The sequence below is a fragment of the Mastacembelus armatus genome, chromosome 21, assembly GCF_900324485.2.
Source record: "Mastacembelus armatus chromosome 21, fMasArm1.2, whole genome shotgun sequence".
NCBI classification, from domain to species: Eukaryota; Metazoa; Chordata; class Actinopteri; order Synbranchiformes; family Mastacembelidae; genus Mastacembelus; species Mastacembelus armatus.
Window position 1 is genome coordinate 22327471 of NC_046653.1, and position 17376 is coordinate 22344846.

A 17376-nucleotide genomic window follows, 5' to 3' on the forward strand; every position below is an offset into this window, starting at 1 on the left:
TGTTTTTCCAAACTCTCATCCAAGATGTGTTTACAAGAGCTGAATTTTAGAGGTTGTTGTCATGATTTAGAGTCGTCACGGCACGTTACAATACACCAGAGGCTAAGGTTATGTGTTCAACTTGCTAAATTTGTCAGACGAAATATTTAAAAAATGAAGGCTGTTGGAGTTTAATTATCTTCAGGTCAGCCTGCTCTTTTTCCTTTAATTCACAATATGAACAAGATCAGAAGAAAATAAACACACATTGAAAAGTCAAAGCCAGCAAAGGTTTGACATTTTTGCTCTAAAACATTTCAGCATTTACTCCGTTACTAGTAGTTAATATTATTTACCATGAATTTATTGTCTGAATAACATTTTAAGCTCTACAGTCCTACAGTTTGCCTGTTTCTGTTTTAGTATGCATCTCCCTAATTGTGTACACCTGAGCTCTGCCCCTACACATTAAGCCGCTCACTGTGCTCCTGCTGTTTCCTCGACAGACGACAGCAGGCTGAGGTTCAGCAGCGGCCGTGTTGCCGTCACTGTGGGCAGTCTGCTGGATGACCAGCACTGGCACTCTGTTCTTATAGAACGCTTCAACAAGCAGGTCAACCTTACAGTGGACTCCCACACACAGCACTTCCAGACCAAAGGAGAGGGACACTCACTGGAGGTGGACTATGAGGTGAGTCCATGGGTTGATTAAATTACGTAAACTGGAGATGAGGTAGGAAGAACAGCTTTGTAAATGTTAGTGTGCCAGCTAATGAATTTATCCGGTGAGGGCCAGACAACCCTATCATTAATAATACACTGATGAGCAGTGGAGTTAGTAATGAGCCTTGAAGCACAATGGTAAACAGAGTTTAGTCTAGGACAAGGAGAGAAGGGATGAAGGGGCCTGTAACACTGTGCCCATAATGAATGAAAACTAATAAACAGAAACGTATTCTTGTTGTCTCAAAGGAATAACAGACTGCCAAGTGGATTATCAACCTCTGAAGACTTTTGCACAACATTTAACATTATGTGACTCTACACTGGAGCTGTGGAAACTAGGCCATTTTCCTTTAAGGCATAAAAGTTTGCATTTGCATTGTAATTCTATTCTACTTTTACTGTCCAAACACAGTGAAAGCACCAAAAGAGATTATACAGTGCAGTGTGTCCAATTAGAGAAGTTAGAGGTCCAGTAACACTTTACTGTATGCCCCTCCATTTAGCATTTATAAACAGTATATTAGCATTTAATACACACTCTAATGTCGTTTAAATAAGATGTAAGGACATTTTAAGTGTATACTAACATACAGTGTAATTTCTCCTATGAAGGATTGCCTGAAACCCCCTGAAAAATGTTTTGACTCCGTCATGTTTATTCAGAGCTCTCTCTGGGGCTAACACTAACATTATTCCCCCGATGACTGCCGATTAAGACAAGTTCTCATCTCCCTGAATCTGTACAACTGAGGGAGGGTTAGAAAAATTGCCACTAATGATAGAATCACCTTACAAATACAGCAGGTAATAAAAACCTCTAAAACAGCAAAGGTGCAAAATATTGTCAGACACAACACAACAAAACTTGACTGATGCTGCTTTTGTTGACCCCTCTCTCAAGTCAAGAATCCCTTGTTAAAAAAAAATACTTCTGAAGTACCTCTAGTGGTAAGGGTCACTGTTATTCTGAACGGCAGCTAGGGAGCAATAGAAATGAAAGGGGACCAGTTTAGAGCCAGTTTCTAAAAGCATCACCATCAAAAATGCAATCTGCATTGTGCTACAGCACACATACATCCTCCTGGACCCTGACCAAAAGTATGTGGACACTCAAACATTAGAATAATGTCATTCTGAAGCAGCATTAATCCGCCGCTCTAACAGCCTCTACTCTTCTGGGAAGCCTTTCAAAACGCTTTTGGAAACTGGCTGCAGGGATTTGATCCCATTCAGCCACAAGAGCATTAGTGAGGTCGGGCGCTGGTGTTGAGTGATAAGGTCTGGCTCACAGTTGGTATTCCAGTTCACCCCACAGGAGTTAGATGGAGCTGAGGTCAGGAGTCTGTGCAGGCCTGCCAAGTTCTTAAGCACCAATGTTAGAAAACCTTTCCATTATAGATCCAACACGAGGACAGTCATGTTGAAAAAGGAAGGCTTTCCCCAAACCACTGTAGCATGAAGAGTTCCCTCTGTTTCACATAACCATGAGAAACAGCCCCAGTCGAGAAAAGCACCGTTGCTGTACAGTGTATGTTGGGAGGTGGTGTTGTTTTCTTGCTTTTTGCTCAATGCAACATTTGGTGCCAGTATGTGTTCTCCATCACAAAAGTACAAAATCAAATAATAAAAACAACGTGGAAATATGCATTTTTAAAAATTTTTTTTTTTTACCTGTCCATGTTGGATCAACTTTAGTGTTGATGCATCTGCTGCTTCTGTTTTCTCCTCATCAAAGCTGAGTTTTGGAGGCATACCCCTGCCTGGTAAACCTGGCACCTTTCTGAGGAAGAACTTCCACGGCTGCATGGAGAACCTTTATTACAACGGAATCAACATCATAGACCTGGCCAAGAGGCGCAAGCCACAGATTCACAGTGTGGTGAGTGGTATATATTTCCAGAGTTTAGATTTTTAGGCAGTGTTGCAGACTATTCTTCAGGTGGTAGGTAAGTCCGCCTGCCTTCCGTGCACATGTACCATAAAAGCTTGAGTTGGATGAATAGAGCCAAATGGATACTGGATTATTAAGACAGGTATAGAAATCGGTGAGTTATTAAAGATCTGATTACATTATATTGACAAATATTCAGTTTTTACAGAAGCATGTGACTGGAAATATATCTTAGGTTTGATTATCAGATGCCAAAATGTGCTGCACCAGGCTTCCAAGAGCTGAACACTTTATTAAAACTACCTCTAATATGTGTTTTGCATTTCCTTACATTGGCATACATGCTAATACATCTATGACATGCCAACATCAGTATGTGGAAGTATTGGCTCTGTTTGCAACAGAACAAAATGCTTTTTTTTGTACCAGGTCAGAAAAAAATCTCCCCCCGTAGGTCCAGCTTGAGCCGGTCCAAATGACTTCCTGTACCTCAGTGTTGTCTGTGCTTCTCTTCCCAGAACACATTTACTGCATTCAACAGCTCAGAAATGTGAGAAAGCACTTTGCCATTTAAAAGCCATCTCACAGTGCAGAGCATCACTATTAGGGATGGAAATTCATGTAATGATATTTAAAGAAAGAGGGAGTGAAACATAAAGCACACATGTGGGCGTGCGAAGGAAAGTGGGCGAGCATACTGAGAGGAGAAAAGTGAAACTGTAACTTAGCTTAATGTGGTAATCATATATTGTATTTCAGCGTAATTCAGCGGTTTAGTGTATTGAGCTACAGTGCAGACTGGAGTTTCAGCTCTGAATGACAACAAGACATTAACTTGTGACAGCTGTCTGGTATAAATAAATGTAGGCTCAATATATGTCCATTTACATGTCTGCTGTATGACAGGCCAGTAGGATTTTTAAAAAGGTAAATGTTGGGTTTTCAGTGAAATAAAAATGAATAACATGCCATACACTGCACAGTTTATTGCAGAACTTCATCCTGGTTCAGTACAATCTGTAATACTGGATGTTTCAGCTAAATTATATGAACACTGGTTAAAACTAGAAAACGAGACCCAGGTTATGTAAACGGGCTCAACACAGAAAGATTACTGACAAGTCAGTCAAGTGTATTGAGCTACTGTAAATGCTAACATCAGCAGGCTAACAAGCTCACACTGATAATGCTAATATGGTGTTGTTTAGCAGGTATAATGTGCACTATGTGTGACATCCTAATTTAGCATATTACCATACTAACAGTTGCTAATTAGCACTAAACACACAGTAGAGCTGAGGCTGATGGGAATGTTGTTGGTTTTTATATTTGGAATTGGACAAATGTAAAAATTTGATGATAATTTGTTATGAGGGCGCTAGAGCAAACGTCAGGGTCAACAAGTTATTAGTATTCATCATTGGGAACCATGAATGTGTAACAAACCAACCAACATTACCTTCCATGCTGCTGCTGAGACTAAACTGATCATTCATATTCATTTTCTTCTTTGCTTTTCACTGATTCACTGATTCACTGATTCGTGGCCATATTGATTAGTCAGATTTCAGGCATTCTGGTCAGGAATTGGCAGGAGAGAATAACATGAAAAACAATCAGTACATCCATTGTGATCCTAATTGCTATTATTAAGTCCAAGTGTGTGCATGGATTCATTTAGAGATTCAGCCTCCTACACAAATTTGAGTGGTTGACCAAGAGCCACAAGCTACAGCTCTTCTGAGACACCCCCTGCATTTAATATCTGATTGCTGTGTTAAAAGGCCTTCACTGCCAACAAAAGCAGAAAGGTGGAGAGGGACACCGTCAAGATGGAAGCTGTAATGGAATTTCAGCGGGACAATCTTCCTGAGGTTGATGGAGGAATCACATTGAGAGTCAAAGAGCTGTGATTACTCTGTGGTGCCCCGCAGGCACAGGGACTGATGGGACTCTGACCTCAGAAGACATGACCAGTCTGTGTTTGAATATACCTAACATAACCTCTGCAGCACACAGAATTAAACTGAAATGTAAGCTTAAATGGATTTTATCTTGGCTGCTCTGCCAGTTTCTTTGGAGCAAATCAGTCCTGAATAATTGCATGGATTCATCCTGAATAAAGTTATTTCTGCATTTATACTTCTATAAATTAGAGTTTACACAGCCGCCGAGCCACATGGGCTTCTTCATTTTACACAGAAAACACGTTAAAAACTACAAGAGACCGTTTATTTAATTACTTGTTGTGATCCCAGTTCCATATGACATTTTTTAAAATAGTGCAACATTTTGGGAAATATCCTTATTCATATATTTATTTTTGCAAAGCAGACTAGACACTGGGGGGACTGTCTGACTGTGCAAAGAGAAAACAATCAAACTCTCAAGTTAACACGTTATATCTCGTTTGTTTACTCCATCCAAAAACAGAAAAGTAAAAAAGGACAAGTGCAGATTTGACACAGGACATATATTGTTTAAACCAGTGAGCTCTGAAGGTGCCTAATAATAACGGATCATAGGGAGAATTGTATTGATATTCTCATCCAAGTCTCAGTGAAAATTGATGATGGTTATTTTACAACAGGCTAACTGGTTAAAGGTTCCAGTTAATTGTTTGGGTTGGGTTAGGGTTACAGCTTTGTTCATGGTTCTTTAACCATCTGTTCCTTTTTTTTTTTTTTTTTTTTGCTGCATATCCAGACATATCGCAGTGAGTGTCACATGAGACCAGCCTTTCCTAATTTAGATGAAAATTCATGTAAATCTGTGTCCTTGGCTTTGTCATCCTCCAGGGCAACGTGACCTTCTCGTGCACACAGCCCCAGCTGGTGGCTTGTACCTTCCTGAGCTCCAGCAGCAGCTTCCTGTCTCTTCCATCAGCTGCACCTGCCACAGGGGGGTTCTCTGTTCGCTTCCAGTTCAGAACGTGGAACCCGGATGGGCTGCTGCTCTCTGCGCAGCTCAACCCGGAGCCCCAGAGACTGGAGCTGCAAATCAGAAACAGTCGGCTACACCTGACCCTCCACAGCACAGGACGACAGAAATCAGAGGTCTTTGCAGGTGCGTCCACAGCCCACACACACACACACACACACACACACACACACATGCAAAAGACACATGAAATACTAATTGAAACTTGAGTTGAAATACTGTGGCTGTGCAGACCCCGACTCTCTTCACTCTCGCAGACTGAATTCTCACAGTAACACTGTCTACTTTGTATTTAATACTTTGTAAGTATGTCTGATTAAAAAGTCTATGATCTGTTATGAAAAAATAATAATTATGGTCACAGGTTTTACTGTGAGTAGGTGACTGAGGTTCATTTATATCAGGTATTAAACAGTGAATTGTCAAACTTTCCATTTATATTAGTAAAGAAAGTACTTTATTTGGGAAAATGAAACTTAATATGTTTGTTGGATTAAAGGCTCCTTCTGACAGTCTCACACCTACAAGGATGCACATGCACATGTGGTTACACACTACTGCACTGAATGTTAATTGGTTTTAAGGCTGCAGTGTGTCAGCAAAGAACGACAAGAAGAAATATTTCACAAAAACGTAACCTTAACCTTTGACTAAATGTAAAAATAATCTTTATTTACATGAAAACACCACAGAGCACCTTTAAGGAAATCACTGATTTATTTTATGCATCACTTAAACACCTCGTCAAGTCTGGCTCGTGGCATAATGTAACCCTAACCCTAAATCTAAGACTTAACCTTAAACTTTAATACAAAGCCACTGGTGCATTTTTTTTTTTTTTTTTTCCATTTTAGTTGTGACATCTTGAGACACAGACAACCGCAAGACCATGCTGACCTCAAAACTCCCTGTTTGCAGGATGACAGAATGCACAAAATCCACCAGACTGCTTGTTTATGTGCTTCACTCTACTGAGGCAGACAAAGACAGTGTCACCCTAATCCAAAATCTAGAGACACAGTGCGTTAGCTGGTGCAAGTAATTTCATCCGACTTACTTTTATCACCTTTGTCCTCAATAAACTCAAAAAAAGTTTATTTTCTTGGAATTACTTGGAGAAAAATATCAACCAATTCTCTGTATGGGATTGCTTAGCAGAGATAACACAGATAACTGTGATTGGTTGTGTAAGCCAGACTTTCAGCAGATGGTGGGCCTCAGGGAAATATAGATGGAGAAGACAACCACAGCTAAGGGACAGTATTTTCTTTCATATAATTTTCCTCAAGATGCATTAAATTAGCTGCATTAGGACCTTAGAGCTGTAGCACATGAGGAGTATGACCTAAAGTCCTTTTGTTGTTTGCAATAATGTGGAAATTCTTAACGGCAAATTAGTTTATGTATAAAAGCAAATCTGATATTAGTTTTATATAATTTGACATCTCAGTAAATTGGGTTATTTATTAGGATTTTTTTTTTTTCCTTCTTGTTTGGTAAATATTTTAGAGGTCAGTTAAAATTATTATTGAGCAGGAGCACAGATAGCATCTCGGTCACAATTTCAGGAGGCTAATGCAGCTGCTCAGCATGGAGACTATTAACATTTTAAACTTACTGAGAGATAATCCTTGAGATCTAGTCTGTAAATCTGAGACTTATCCTCTGTGAAAGTACTGCATCAAATGCAGACACAGGGGGTAAATTCTTTAATTACACCAGAGTACCAGCAGAATGCTAGTTCAGTGTGAAAGGGTGTATGATACTGGGAACAGCTGGAAATCTTGCCTGTGATAGATGTGCTAAATCATAACCAAACATTGAGATCCAAGCAGAGAAAACTGGACTCACTGCTGGTAAATCTATATTGGTCCTGTGGTGTGCAAAGATCAGCTGGATCAGTAAACATGAACATACTGTGCCAGGTTAGGGTTACTGGAAGTTAAAAGACTTTTTTGTTGATGCCTCTTTGCAACATTATCTTCATTTTAGCTGAAAATTGCTGACTTTAAAGATGAAGCTACCGGTGCATTTTTTCCATTTTAGTCGTGGGCAACTTGAGACACAGGCGACCGCAAGACCATGTTGACCTCAAAAGTCCCTATTTGCAGGATGACGTGCACAAAATCCAGCAGCGTACCAGTAGAACTGCTAGTTCAGTGTGACATGTGACAGGCTGTGTGATACTGGGAACAGCTGGAAATCATATCTATGATCGATGTGCTAAATCATAACCAAGCAGTGAGATCCAAGCAGAGAAAACTGGACTCTGAAAGCTGGTAAATCTATATTGGTCCTGTGGTGCTAGTTGGTTAGGGTTACTGCAGGTTAAAACTTACTTCTTGATGCCTCTTTGGAACATTATCTTTTTTTTTTTAGCTGAAAATTGCTGCATCAATAGTAAAAATGTCTACATTATTCTATGTCTTTCAACCCCCCTCAAAAAAAGATGAAGTGAATCTCAAATGGAAGATTTTAATTAAAAGTAAGTCAAGTTAATAGATTTTAGAGCGTTTTCACCTTTCTCACCACTCTCCTCCCGAGGTACCACAGTATCACATACCTCATAGCAATGTCAAATGTAGCACAGCAGAGGAATCTCAGTGCAATCATTAAATCGAGCTGTAGGGCTCACCAAAGTTGTTGGATGTTAGGTAGTTTCTCCATATTTAACTCTGTTCTTCTCGCTTCTTGTTTTTTTTTTAGAAACATCTATTTTATTAAAAGAGTTTCTTTGTCAGTGTGGCATGTAGACAATAGAACGGTTTGAGGAGAAATGCTACTGACAGTGTTTGATAAAGTGCTACACTTAAGCATAGTGCGGAAGCTGATCTCTGCCTTTCTCTGTTCAGCCCAGAATTTATCTTCAGCAACAGAACAGGTTTTTAATTTTCACATAATCAAACATCTTCATCTTACATTCAAACCACGACGTGCAAGTGTTTTGTTTCATTCACCTCCCCCCTGCATCTACTGCCAGTTAAGGCTGTCAAGTGCTCGAGGCGGCTGCCACTGCAGCTCGGTGCAGTAATGACATGAAACTGTCACATGAAACTGTGTATTTCCTGGAGGCAACAGTGGGGCTCAGTCATGTAGTGTCAAACATAAGAAGCATAGGTGGATGTTTTTCTCAACAATAACAATAGTTATGCAGATCACTGATGTGTGAAACAAACAATTTACATTGGTGTACACACACATATATGTATAGATGTGTGCTGTAGCTATATATGAGCTGATGGGGGGGGGGGAGTCGATGCTCACCAGCAGTCCCAAGCGACTACACTGTTTATTCCATGAGACAGTCAATGGAGTAGAGGAAAAAATGCCCTTGGCTCTCATGGACTTCTAGGATAAAAGGTTCGGCTACAAGTGACAGGCATCATTGGAAATTCTCAAGTTTTCCCAAGAGCTGGGACAGATCTGATTTATAGCTAACTAAAAGAACTCCCTGGGTGTTTTCTGCATGGCCAGCTGGTCGTCTCTGAGCTCCCAAGCCACAGCACAGCTCTGTCTGGCTGCTAATTTGGTCTGAGATCAGCACAGTGAGAACGGAGGTGTAGCTCAGTAATTTCCATTAACAGCTGCCATTGTGCTGTTGTCCTGTTGAAAGCTACACCTCTGTGAAGACGAGCTGTAATGCCTTGTGGATCAAGCCGAGTCATCTGGTTTTCAGAATAATTTTGGTTCCCTGGTATCAAAGCATATTTAGCAAAGGCCCTCAAAAAATACTAATTTAGTTGAAAGAACCTTAAAAATTGTTGCAGGTTTGTGAAAACAGTTTTCAGACACCAGGTAGGAAATGTGCCCAATGAGCATGAGGGTGATTACATGTGGATAATTAAACATTTAAAGTGATTTTGTTTTAGATGTGGATAAAAATGTGCACATTCATGGCACCAGGTAGGAATTCGAGTGTGTTTCACATCTAAACTATACCAACACACAGTGCACTCATATATTAACACACCAGTCTAGTTATGGCAATAATCAGTACGAGGAAGGAAAAGTATATAGAAATTATCTTAAATGCACTTGAAAGTGTCAAGAGTGTTGAATATGCAAGAAAAATAGCTCCTGACAGTTGTTTATTCTAATATTGGATTATTATTATTATTATTGCTGAGGGACTCGCATGCAAGCAGCATTGTAGTGTTGCAGCTGTTGCACATTAACTTCATCTAGATGATAAAATATGCAGCAAGAATTTTATTGACAAGTGACAGAGCGGAGGAGGGAGAGTTTTTGTTTGAGGCTCAGTGTGTTGGAGGAGGCTGGAAGCTCTGTGACTGTCTCCTGTGTCAGTGATGTGAAAACAGCTGTGAGAAGGAAGTGTGCTAAGAGAAAATAGAGGGGATTTGATGACAGTGTTGGCAGCTAATCCAAAACTAAAAGTGTATAAAAAGTGTATCTTTAATTAAAGCCAGACAGAAGCGAAGCTAATAATCAGCAGCCTTGGTCTCATGTGGCTCTTTGCTGTGTGCTGCCTTGATAAGAAAAAACTGCTGGATGCGTAGAAAACACAATGACTACGACTATATCACGCTCAGCTGAAACTTAATGCAGTTCTAGAAAGTGTTCACAGCCTCCAGGTCTGTAGGAAAATAGACCTATAACTCTTTTTGTCCTACAGCTGACTAAACTGAAAATGTGAAATGTTCTTCAGGTCACAGAGTCAGCGATGGGCTGTGGCACTCTGTGAGCGTCGACACGAGGAATCTACAGATCACTTTGACTGTGGATAATGAGCCGTCCTCCACAATCGAACTGTGGGAACAACTGCAATCAAGAGGCAACTTTTACTTTGGAGGTTAGGGGATTCTCACTCTGTGTTTGCAGTATTAACATATCTGAATTTAGCTCTAACACACACTCAGCTAGAATATGTCTTTAAAGTTTACTGTGTCTGTAGATCATTCATACTTAATCATTTCCATCCAGGCTGTCCCACCGTAGACTGCCAGGTGATGACTCCGACCTTCCAGGGGTGTATGCGGCTCATATTCATCAATGGCCAGCCAATGGACCTCAGTCATGTGCAGCAAGGACTGCTGGGAAATTATAACGAGCTTCAGTATGACACCTGCAATATTAGAGACAGGTAAAGAAGTTTGGGGTTTCTTATTTTTTATTCCACTTTTATTTAATTAAAGGACAATTCCCACAGAGATCTTACACAAACTTACCCATTCAACAATCAAAACAGGTCAGACATAAAAATCTGTAAAACGTTATTCAAGTTGGCAGCAGAGTTATTCATGCCCACATTGTTAATTTGTGGATGTTGTCTGCAGAGCAGCCTGAAAGTCACTGACATCTTGTCCTATAGAGACAAACATGCTGACAGGATCATCCAATTAAATTGCAACAGAAACTTAGTAACACCTTTTCTGGCAGAGGACTATGCTAACAAGCTGCTCCCCACTGTCCTGTGTGGCATGCTATCCCTCATTACCCTGCACAGCTGTGGGCCCAGTGCACAGGAACAGCAGACCTTCGAGCTCTGTAAATGCTTCTATGTGGCTTGGAGCATTTAAAGGAAAAAGACAAATACACAAACCTCTATATTCCCTCCTATTTGCCCTGAGGAGCATCCCTCCTGTCAGATTTCAAACTACCTGCTTTCTAGTCCAGATTGTTCGCTGTCAGAGGATATGCAAACACAACAGTGCTGCCAGTCTGTTATGTCAGTGGGCGAAAGCATGCACTGTAGGAAATGACAGAATGATGGAATGAGATGTTTTCTGTTCCCAAGCTGAGATGCATACCTCTTTTCCATAAGTATTCTGTTTTCTATCCAAACCCTAATACGTGAATGGATGAGTGCAAAGCTGGTGCAGCATCTGGGGTAAAATGGAGTTGTATTATAAAAAAAAAAAAAACACTTGGTGAACTTTCTAAAACAAAAAAACATATTTATAACTATTTTAACTATAAAAGACAAATCCTTTAACCAACACTGATCATTGTTTGGTCATTTTGGTGTAGAAGTCCCCAATGATATTATCTCATATAAAACTATAATGACCAACATTTTAGCAAACAGTTCCTATATTCTACTTAGACAATAAACACAACATTGACATAGTATTTAAAATGAGAAACATATCAGCAAACAGTTGATTATTTTAATCTGTGATGGACTGGTGACCTGTCCAGGGTGTACCTTTCACCCAGAGAGAGCTGGGATAGGCTCCAGCAGGTCCCTGTGACCCTAAACAGGACTAATCAGGTAGAGATGATGGATGGATGATTATTTTAATCCAATATTCACTGTTCTACTGACTCTGATTTTTGTCTCCACCAACACCTGAGACAAATATCTGCCAGACAAAATCGTGGAGTGTGGACCTCAACAGGAATAAGTTCATATTAGCTGGAAGTTAACGGGCAGAATTAGGGTCAGGGTCAGGATCTGGGTTTATCCAGCAGCTTGTGACTAAGGCTGACAGTGTGCAAATCATTGCCACAATCCATCATCCTGGGCTGCAGCCAGGTCCTTCTCAAAATATCTGACTCTCTAGTCATTAAATGTTCGTTCTTTCCCAGCTACATGCTAACTTTGGTTGTCTGTCATTTGGTGCTGGGCAGGCACTGCACAGGGGTTTATCAGAGCTTTTTTGTGCTGAAAACAGCTGCTGCTGGAAACAAGGTTGATGAAGACAGTGACCCTAAACGGGAAAATGCTGTGTCATAAAACACAAACTGATGAGTAAGGAGGTTTTGATTCTCTCTCAAAAAGAGAAAACAGTATTAACTGTGGTGCTTTAAGGGGTGACAAAACCCTACTGTTAAAGCAAAAACAGATTGCACCTACAGTGTATATTATTTATCATATGCGTATATAGCACAATAAAACGCATGCAGAGCCATTATGCACATGCTTCCTTGTGCTTTTTTTTTTATGTTTAGTTGATGTCTCTGTGTTGTAATCTGGTGTGCAGACATCACAGGCGGCCGTGTGGCTGTTGCAGTGATGTTGGGTTTCATTTCACATACCGCTGCCTATTAATAACGCCAGAGTGCAGGAAAATTAACTTTTAGGGAGGTAATTTTCTTTTCTCTTTATCTATTCAAACTTTGTGACTCAATTTGTGGTTGATGTTCACTTACGTGTGCTGGCTACTGTAATTTAATGACCTGTAAGGGCAGTGATGAACACAACAACAGAAAATAGCTTGATGGTAATTAAACCAATGGGTGCAACCTTATCCGTGTTGTGGCTGGCCCACTCCGCTGCAGTTAATAGGTGAAAGATGAAAGTGTATGAAATTATAGATGCATGCTTGAAAGGCTGGCAATTATGTGAAACTGAAGAAGGCTTGAGGAAGGGACTATTAATCAGAAGAGTGCAGTTTAAAAAATTCTGTGAAGTGCTCATTGTGGTGAAATCCCATTAACAGGCATTCTAGTCTGAAGGTGACAGTAACGCTTTTATTTTTACAGAAACACCATCATGTGTCTGCTTTGTCAAATTCAAACAAGGGCACAGTATGAGATGCTATCCTTTGCCAGTTTGGGCTTTTTAATGCACCTTCAAAAAGCATGTATAAACAGAAAATTAGGTTTTTGGGTAAGTTCCAGCACTGATGTTCAAACAGGAGACAAAAGAATAAAGAGAACTTTGAGCAGGGGTCTGATAAATAAAACCTGATAAATAAAAGATCAGCTTTGTAAACACTAACAAAAAAAAAACATATCTGCTGATACCTGGTAGAAATGCCTCAGAGGTTTGTATGATGTTTTGTTTTGCTGTCATTAACCTGCTGTAATTTTGCTGTTCCTAAAAGCTTCATTTGTTTCTTTTATGAATCAAAGTGCTGGAAAATTGGCAAAGTTTGGGGAGATACTGGGAGTAAACTAGAGCTGAACCAGTGATTGGACAAGAAAATGAACCAATCCATTAATCGTTTCAATCACAAGCAAAGAATCCAAACACCATCTGGCTGCAGCTTCTTAAATATGAAGAATCGATCCATTTCTCATTTTTATTAGTGTAAATTGAACATCTTTTTTTTTTTACTTTAATCGATTGGTCAAACAAAACGAGCATTTCTATTGTTTCGTTTCTGCATTTGATGACAGTTTATAGATAAAACAATTAATAGATGTTGATTAATCAAGACAGTATGAATCAGTTTGGAGAACAACTGAAGTGAGAAATGCTGTTTGTTTTTCAGATGCCTCCCAAACCTGTGTGAACATGGCGGCCACTGCTCTCAGACATGGAGCTCCTTCTCCTGCGACTGCTCAGGAACAGGATACTCTGGAGCAACCTGTCACAACTGTGAGCCGTTCGTCTCACTTTCATTTCTTCACCTTGTCTCAAACCTGCGATTACAGCCTCTGCACCTCCCCATATGTTCTAGGTCTACTGAGCTGTGTCATTTGATTCCCTACACAAATCTTTGTCTGCCTTGCTCTTAGCTTTCTTGGCTTTGTGCACTTTACAGGCAAAGCAAAAACTTGTCCTGCTTCAGCCTGACATGCCCTTACAATCATCGCTGCTATTCTTGCTTTCAGATTTTTGTATATTTGCTATATCTTTAAATAGCTTTAGACTGGCTGACTTTAAACTGACTCTACGCGTAGATTTTCCTTGCGGGTGTCATTTTTTGACATCCTCCAACATTGCCTTGATATTTGCTGTGGAAACTGATGTCACTATGTGTGAAATTCCCCCTCCCCCAGAATACTGATTCCTTGTTTGTATGCAGGCAAATGCAGTTCTCTTTGCACGTCAGAGAGAACAGGACAGAAAAAAAAGCATCTCAGAATTAAAAATAGACCCTTTTCATCAACATCCCCAATAAAACACATAAAATAACTTTCTCCAGCTACGGCTCATACTTCAGTATTTGAATTTCAGTATTTGGAACCAAAGACCATTGGACTGTAGTCCCAGTGGCACTCCATAGTTTGCAGTCATATGTCCTGCTTTCCCAAATGTCAAAAAAGAGCAAATGTGTAACGGAAATGTAGATTTTATTCTAAATTGTAATTATAACTAATATTTTTTCTGCCTAAAGAAACAGAGAAACTGACTAAATCTCAGAAGCTTTTGTCGGAATTTGTCTTAAATCATTAACCTGTTGGTTAAAAAAAAAAAAAAAAACCTGCTGCCATTGTCATTATAAACTGCTTATGTTCTGAGCAAGAAGCAAAAACAACACACAGATAGCCAACACAAATACAGTCAGTTTGGTTTCGGTCCAGAAGATCATTTGTCCCTTAGCCCCACAAGAAATTTACATTTGGTTTATACGTCCAGTTCAAATCCTGGACAGCGCAGAGCTCTGTTGTTGTTTTCAGAAGTCATATATTGTATAAATAACTATAGCATCTAAAAAAGAGCAGCTGAGGTGCCATAATCTGCATCAAAGCAGCAGCTTTTAAAATGCGTCTATATATACAGCAATACTGAAAACATGAACTTATGAACATTTCATGAATAAACATAGACTATGTGCGGCGAGATGACTCAGCTGTGCGAACGCTGGTGGAGTGTGGGCTGATTCTTGGAGGAATAACTGATGTCTGTCCCCACTCTGCTTCTTTCAGCCATTTATGAGTCGTCCTGCGAGGCCTACAAGCTGCTTGGCAGCTCCTCTGGCTTCTTCTCCATTGATCCAGATGGGAGTGGTCCCCTGGGGCCCACGCAGGTATACTGCAACATGACAGGTGAGATCACTTCGGTCCACATGTTGTCACTTTTACTCTTTCGGTGTTTCGCTGAGAACTGGCGGCAAGTTCAGAGTAAGGAGTCCACTCACTTATAGATCACTCTGCATTGATCCATACTACAATGGCTCTGACAGTTTACTATCCAGTAAGAAATCATTACAGCCACTAAGGGCAGTTCCTGAGAGTTTATCTGTGTCAGTATCTTTTGTAAATGCCCCTGTGGTTACATTGCATCAATCCAGTATCTTAAATAGTCATTTAATCTATTACTGGATCATTATTTTCCTTAAACAGGTGGAAACGACCTTGCAGCAACAGTATGACAATTGATCATGTTTATGCACATTCTGTCTGATGGAATTATCATAGAGCTCTGACCAAACAATGCATTAAGACCTTCGCTCCATGTTGCCGTATGAAGCCTCTTGTGACTTTAAAGTTTCACTGAAATCAGCCATGAAGTTATGACTTCTCAAATTAAGAACTGTCATGCAAAGATTACAACTTAACAAGCTTAGTCTAAAGCCCCACCAGTGGCCTCTAGAGGCTGCAGTTTCCATTAATGCATGTGGTCATTAAAGTCAAAAGGGTTAATCCCCCTGGTAGCATTAATCTGCTCAGTAAATTTCATGGCAGTATGCCATTAAGGTAGAAGTTTTCTGTTCAAGGCTGACATTTTGAACTAATTTAATATGTCATTGTTATCCTCAGGAAATCATAAGTGTAAAAGTGGTGATTCTGACCTGACTGTGGTGCCAAAGTCAATTTTTAATAATTTTCCCCCAAAATGTTTGTATTCATCACATTGCAAGCAGGAATAACCACAGTGAATTACACTGAGATGGGCCTATTGATTTTAGAAAGACCATGTACTGATATTTATGTGTTGCTCAGGGAGAATTTATTGACCTTTTGACTAAGGGAAGGCAAAGCATAAGGAGTCAGTAAAATCATTGCAAATTGTGCTCTGAGCAGCATGTACATCCATACCAATTTCATTAGCTGGATTTCTGCAACCAGTTTCATGTTACTGGTGAAGAACAAACAGCCTTTTCAGTGTGGAGACCCGCTCCATCAAACCTGCTGTACCATTACAATCTGAACACAGGGAGTTCTGTATCACCTGGACTGTCGCCTGAGATGTGACATTTGACAGACAGGGACAGGGACACAACTTGATCCACAGTCCTGGTGACATATAGGACAAAACATATTCGGTTAAGTTTTGACACTCAGGAGACAATATTCATCATTTAGCTGTCACAACTTTCCCAGCTACTGTGTCCTTTGCAAGGTTAATGTACTGAGGATGCCATTACAGAGGAGAGCGCTGCCATCCATTGCTGTCTGGCTCTGGCATTTTGCGTTTTTAGTCTTCCCCACACACACCAGCAGCAGCTATGCCTCAACTCGACCTCAATTAAGGAATCTATTAGAGATGTAAATAACTCTAAGCCTCACAACCTAATGTGAATAATCATAAAGTGGAGAGGGATTTACTGTAAGGCAGGGTAAACGTCCACATAATGAAAAACGGCTGGGGATAGAAAGGATGGATTCTCCATCTGATTTAATCGCATAAACTCTTGATTCCCTTTTGTATGTAAATGTATAAAATCAGGCAGTCAATCAACAGCCATTCAAATTCAAGTGTCTCATACTGGAAGCCACCGATGCAAAAAGAGCCGTGCTGCCGTGTCTGGTGAAACTGTAAGGTTTACCTCCAGGATGTTCACATATTGAGCACAGAGGAGGTTTGCAGTGATGCAGAATTTCAAAGATCAACACCATTGGTTTCACTGACTGACTCACTCTGCAGTCTGTGCAGCACAGAACAGCGTCGCTCGTTAGGCCCTCGTAGATCAGCAGAGGAGACATCGCTCTTCCAGAATGGACATGCAATAGATGTCGTGCACAAAACATGTGGAAGATTTACAGTCCGGACCAGCAGAATGACAGAATTTCAGATTGTAAATGAGCAACTTCGAGGTTCCAGCAGAGAAACCCAAGCCAGACGACCTTCTCTGCAGACACAGACCTGTTGTCACAATTTTTCTGTATTAGATGTAGGCAGTGTGCTAACAGAGGGACATGTTTTGTGTTTACAAATTGCTGGTGCACTGATGATGCTAACAAACTGCATTTTGTGTTTAGAG

At 40.2% G+C, this 17376-nt stretch overlaps 1 protein-coding gene across 1 annotated transcript in view; it reads left to right on the top strand.

Annotated features, from left to right (window-relative positions):
* The window catches only part of LOC113123407 (contactin associated protein family member 5), a 67328-nt gene that overhangs the window by 26664 nt on the left and 23288 nt on the right, over window positions 1-17376 (top strand). Inside the window, exons 6-12 of the mRNA XM_033325805.1 lie at window positions 486-670; window positions 2441-2584; window positions 5395-5662; window positions 10203-10346; window positions 10478-10637; window positions 13717-13823; window positions 15098-15217. Coding sequence (XP_033181696.1) covers window positions 486-670; window positions 2441-2584; window positions 5395-5662; window positions 10203-10346; window positions 10478-10637; window positions 13717-13823; window positions 15098-15217 — 1128 coding nt within the window. The remainder of the gene's footprint in view (window positions 1-485; window positions 671-2440; window positions 2585-5394; window positions 5663-10202; window positions 10347-10477; window positions 10638-13716; window positions 13824-15097; window positions 15218-17376) is intronic.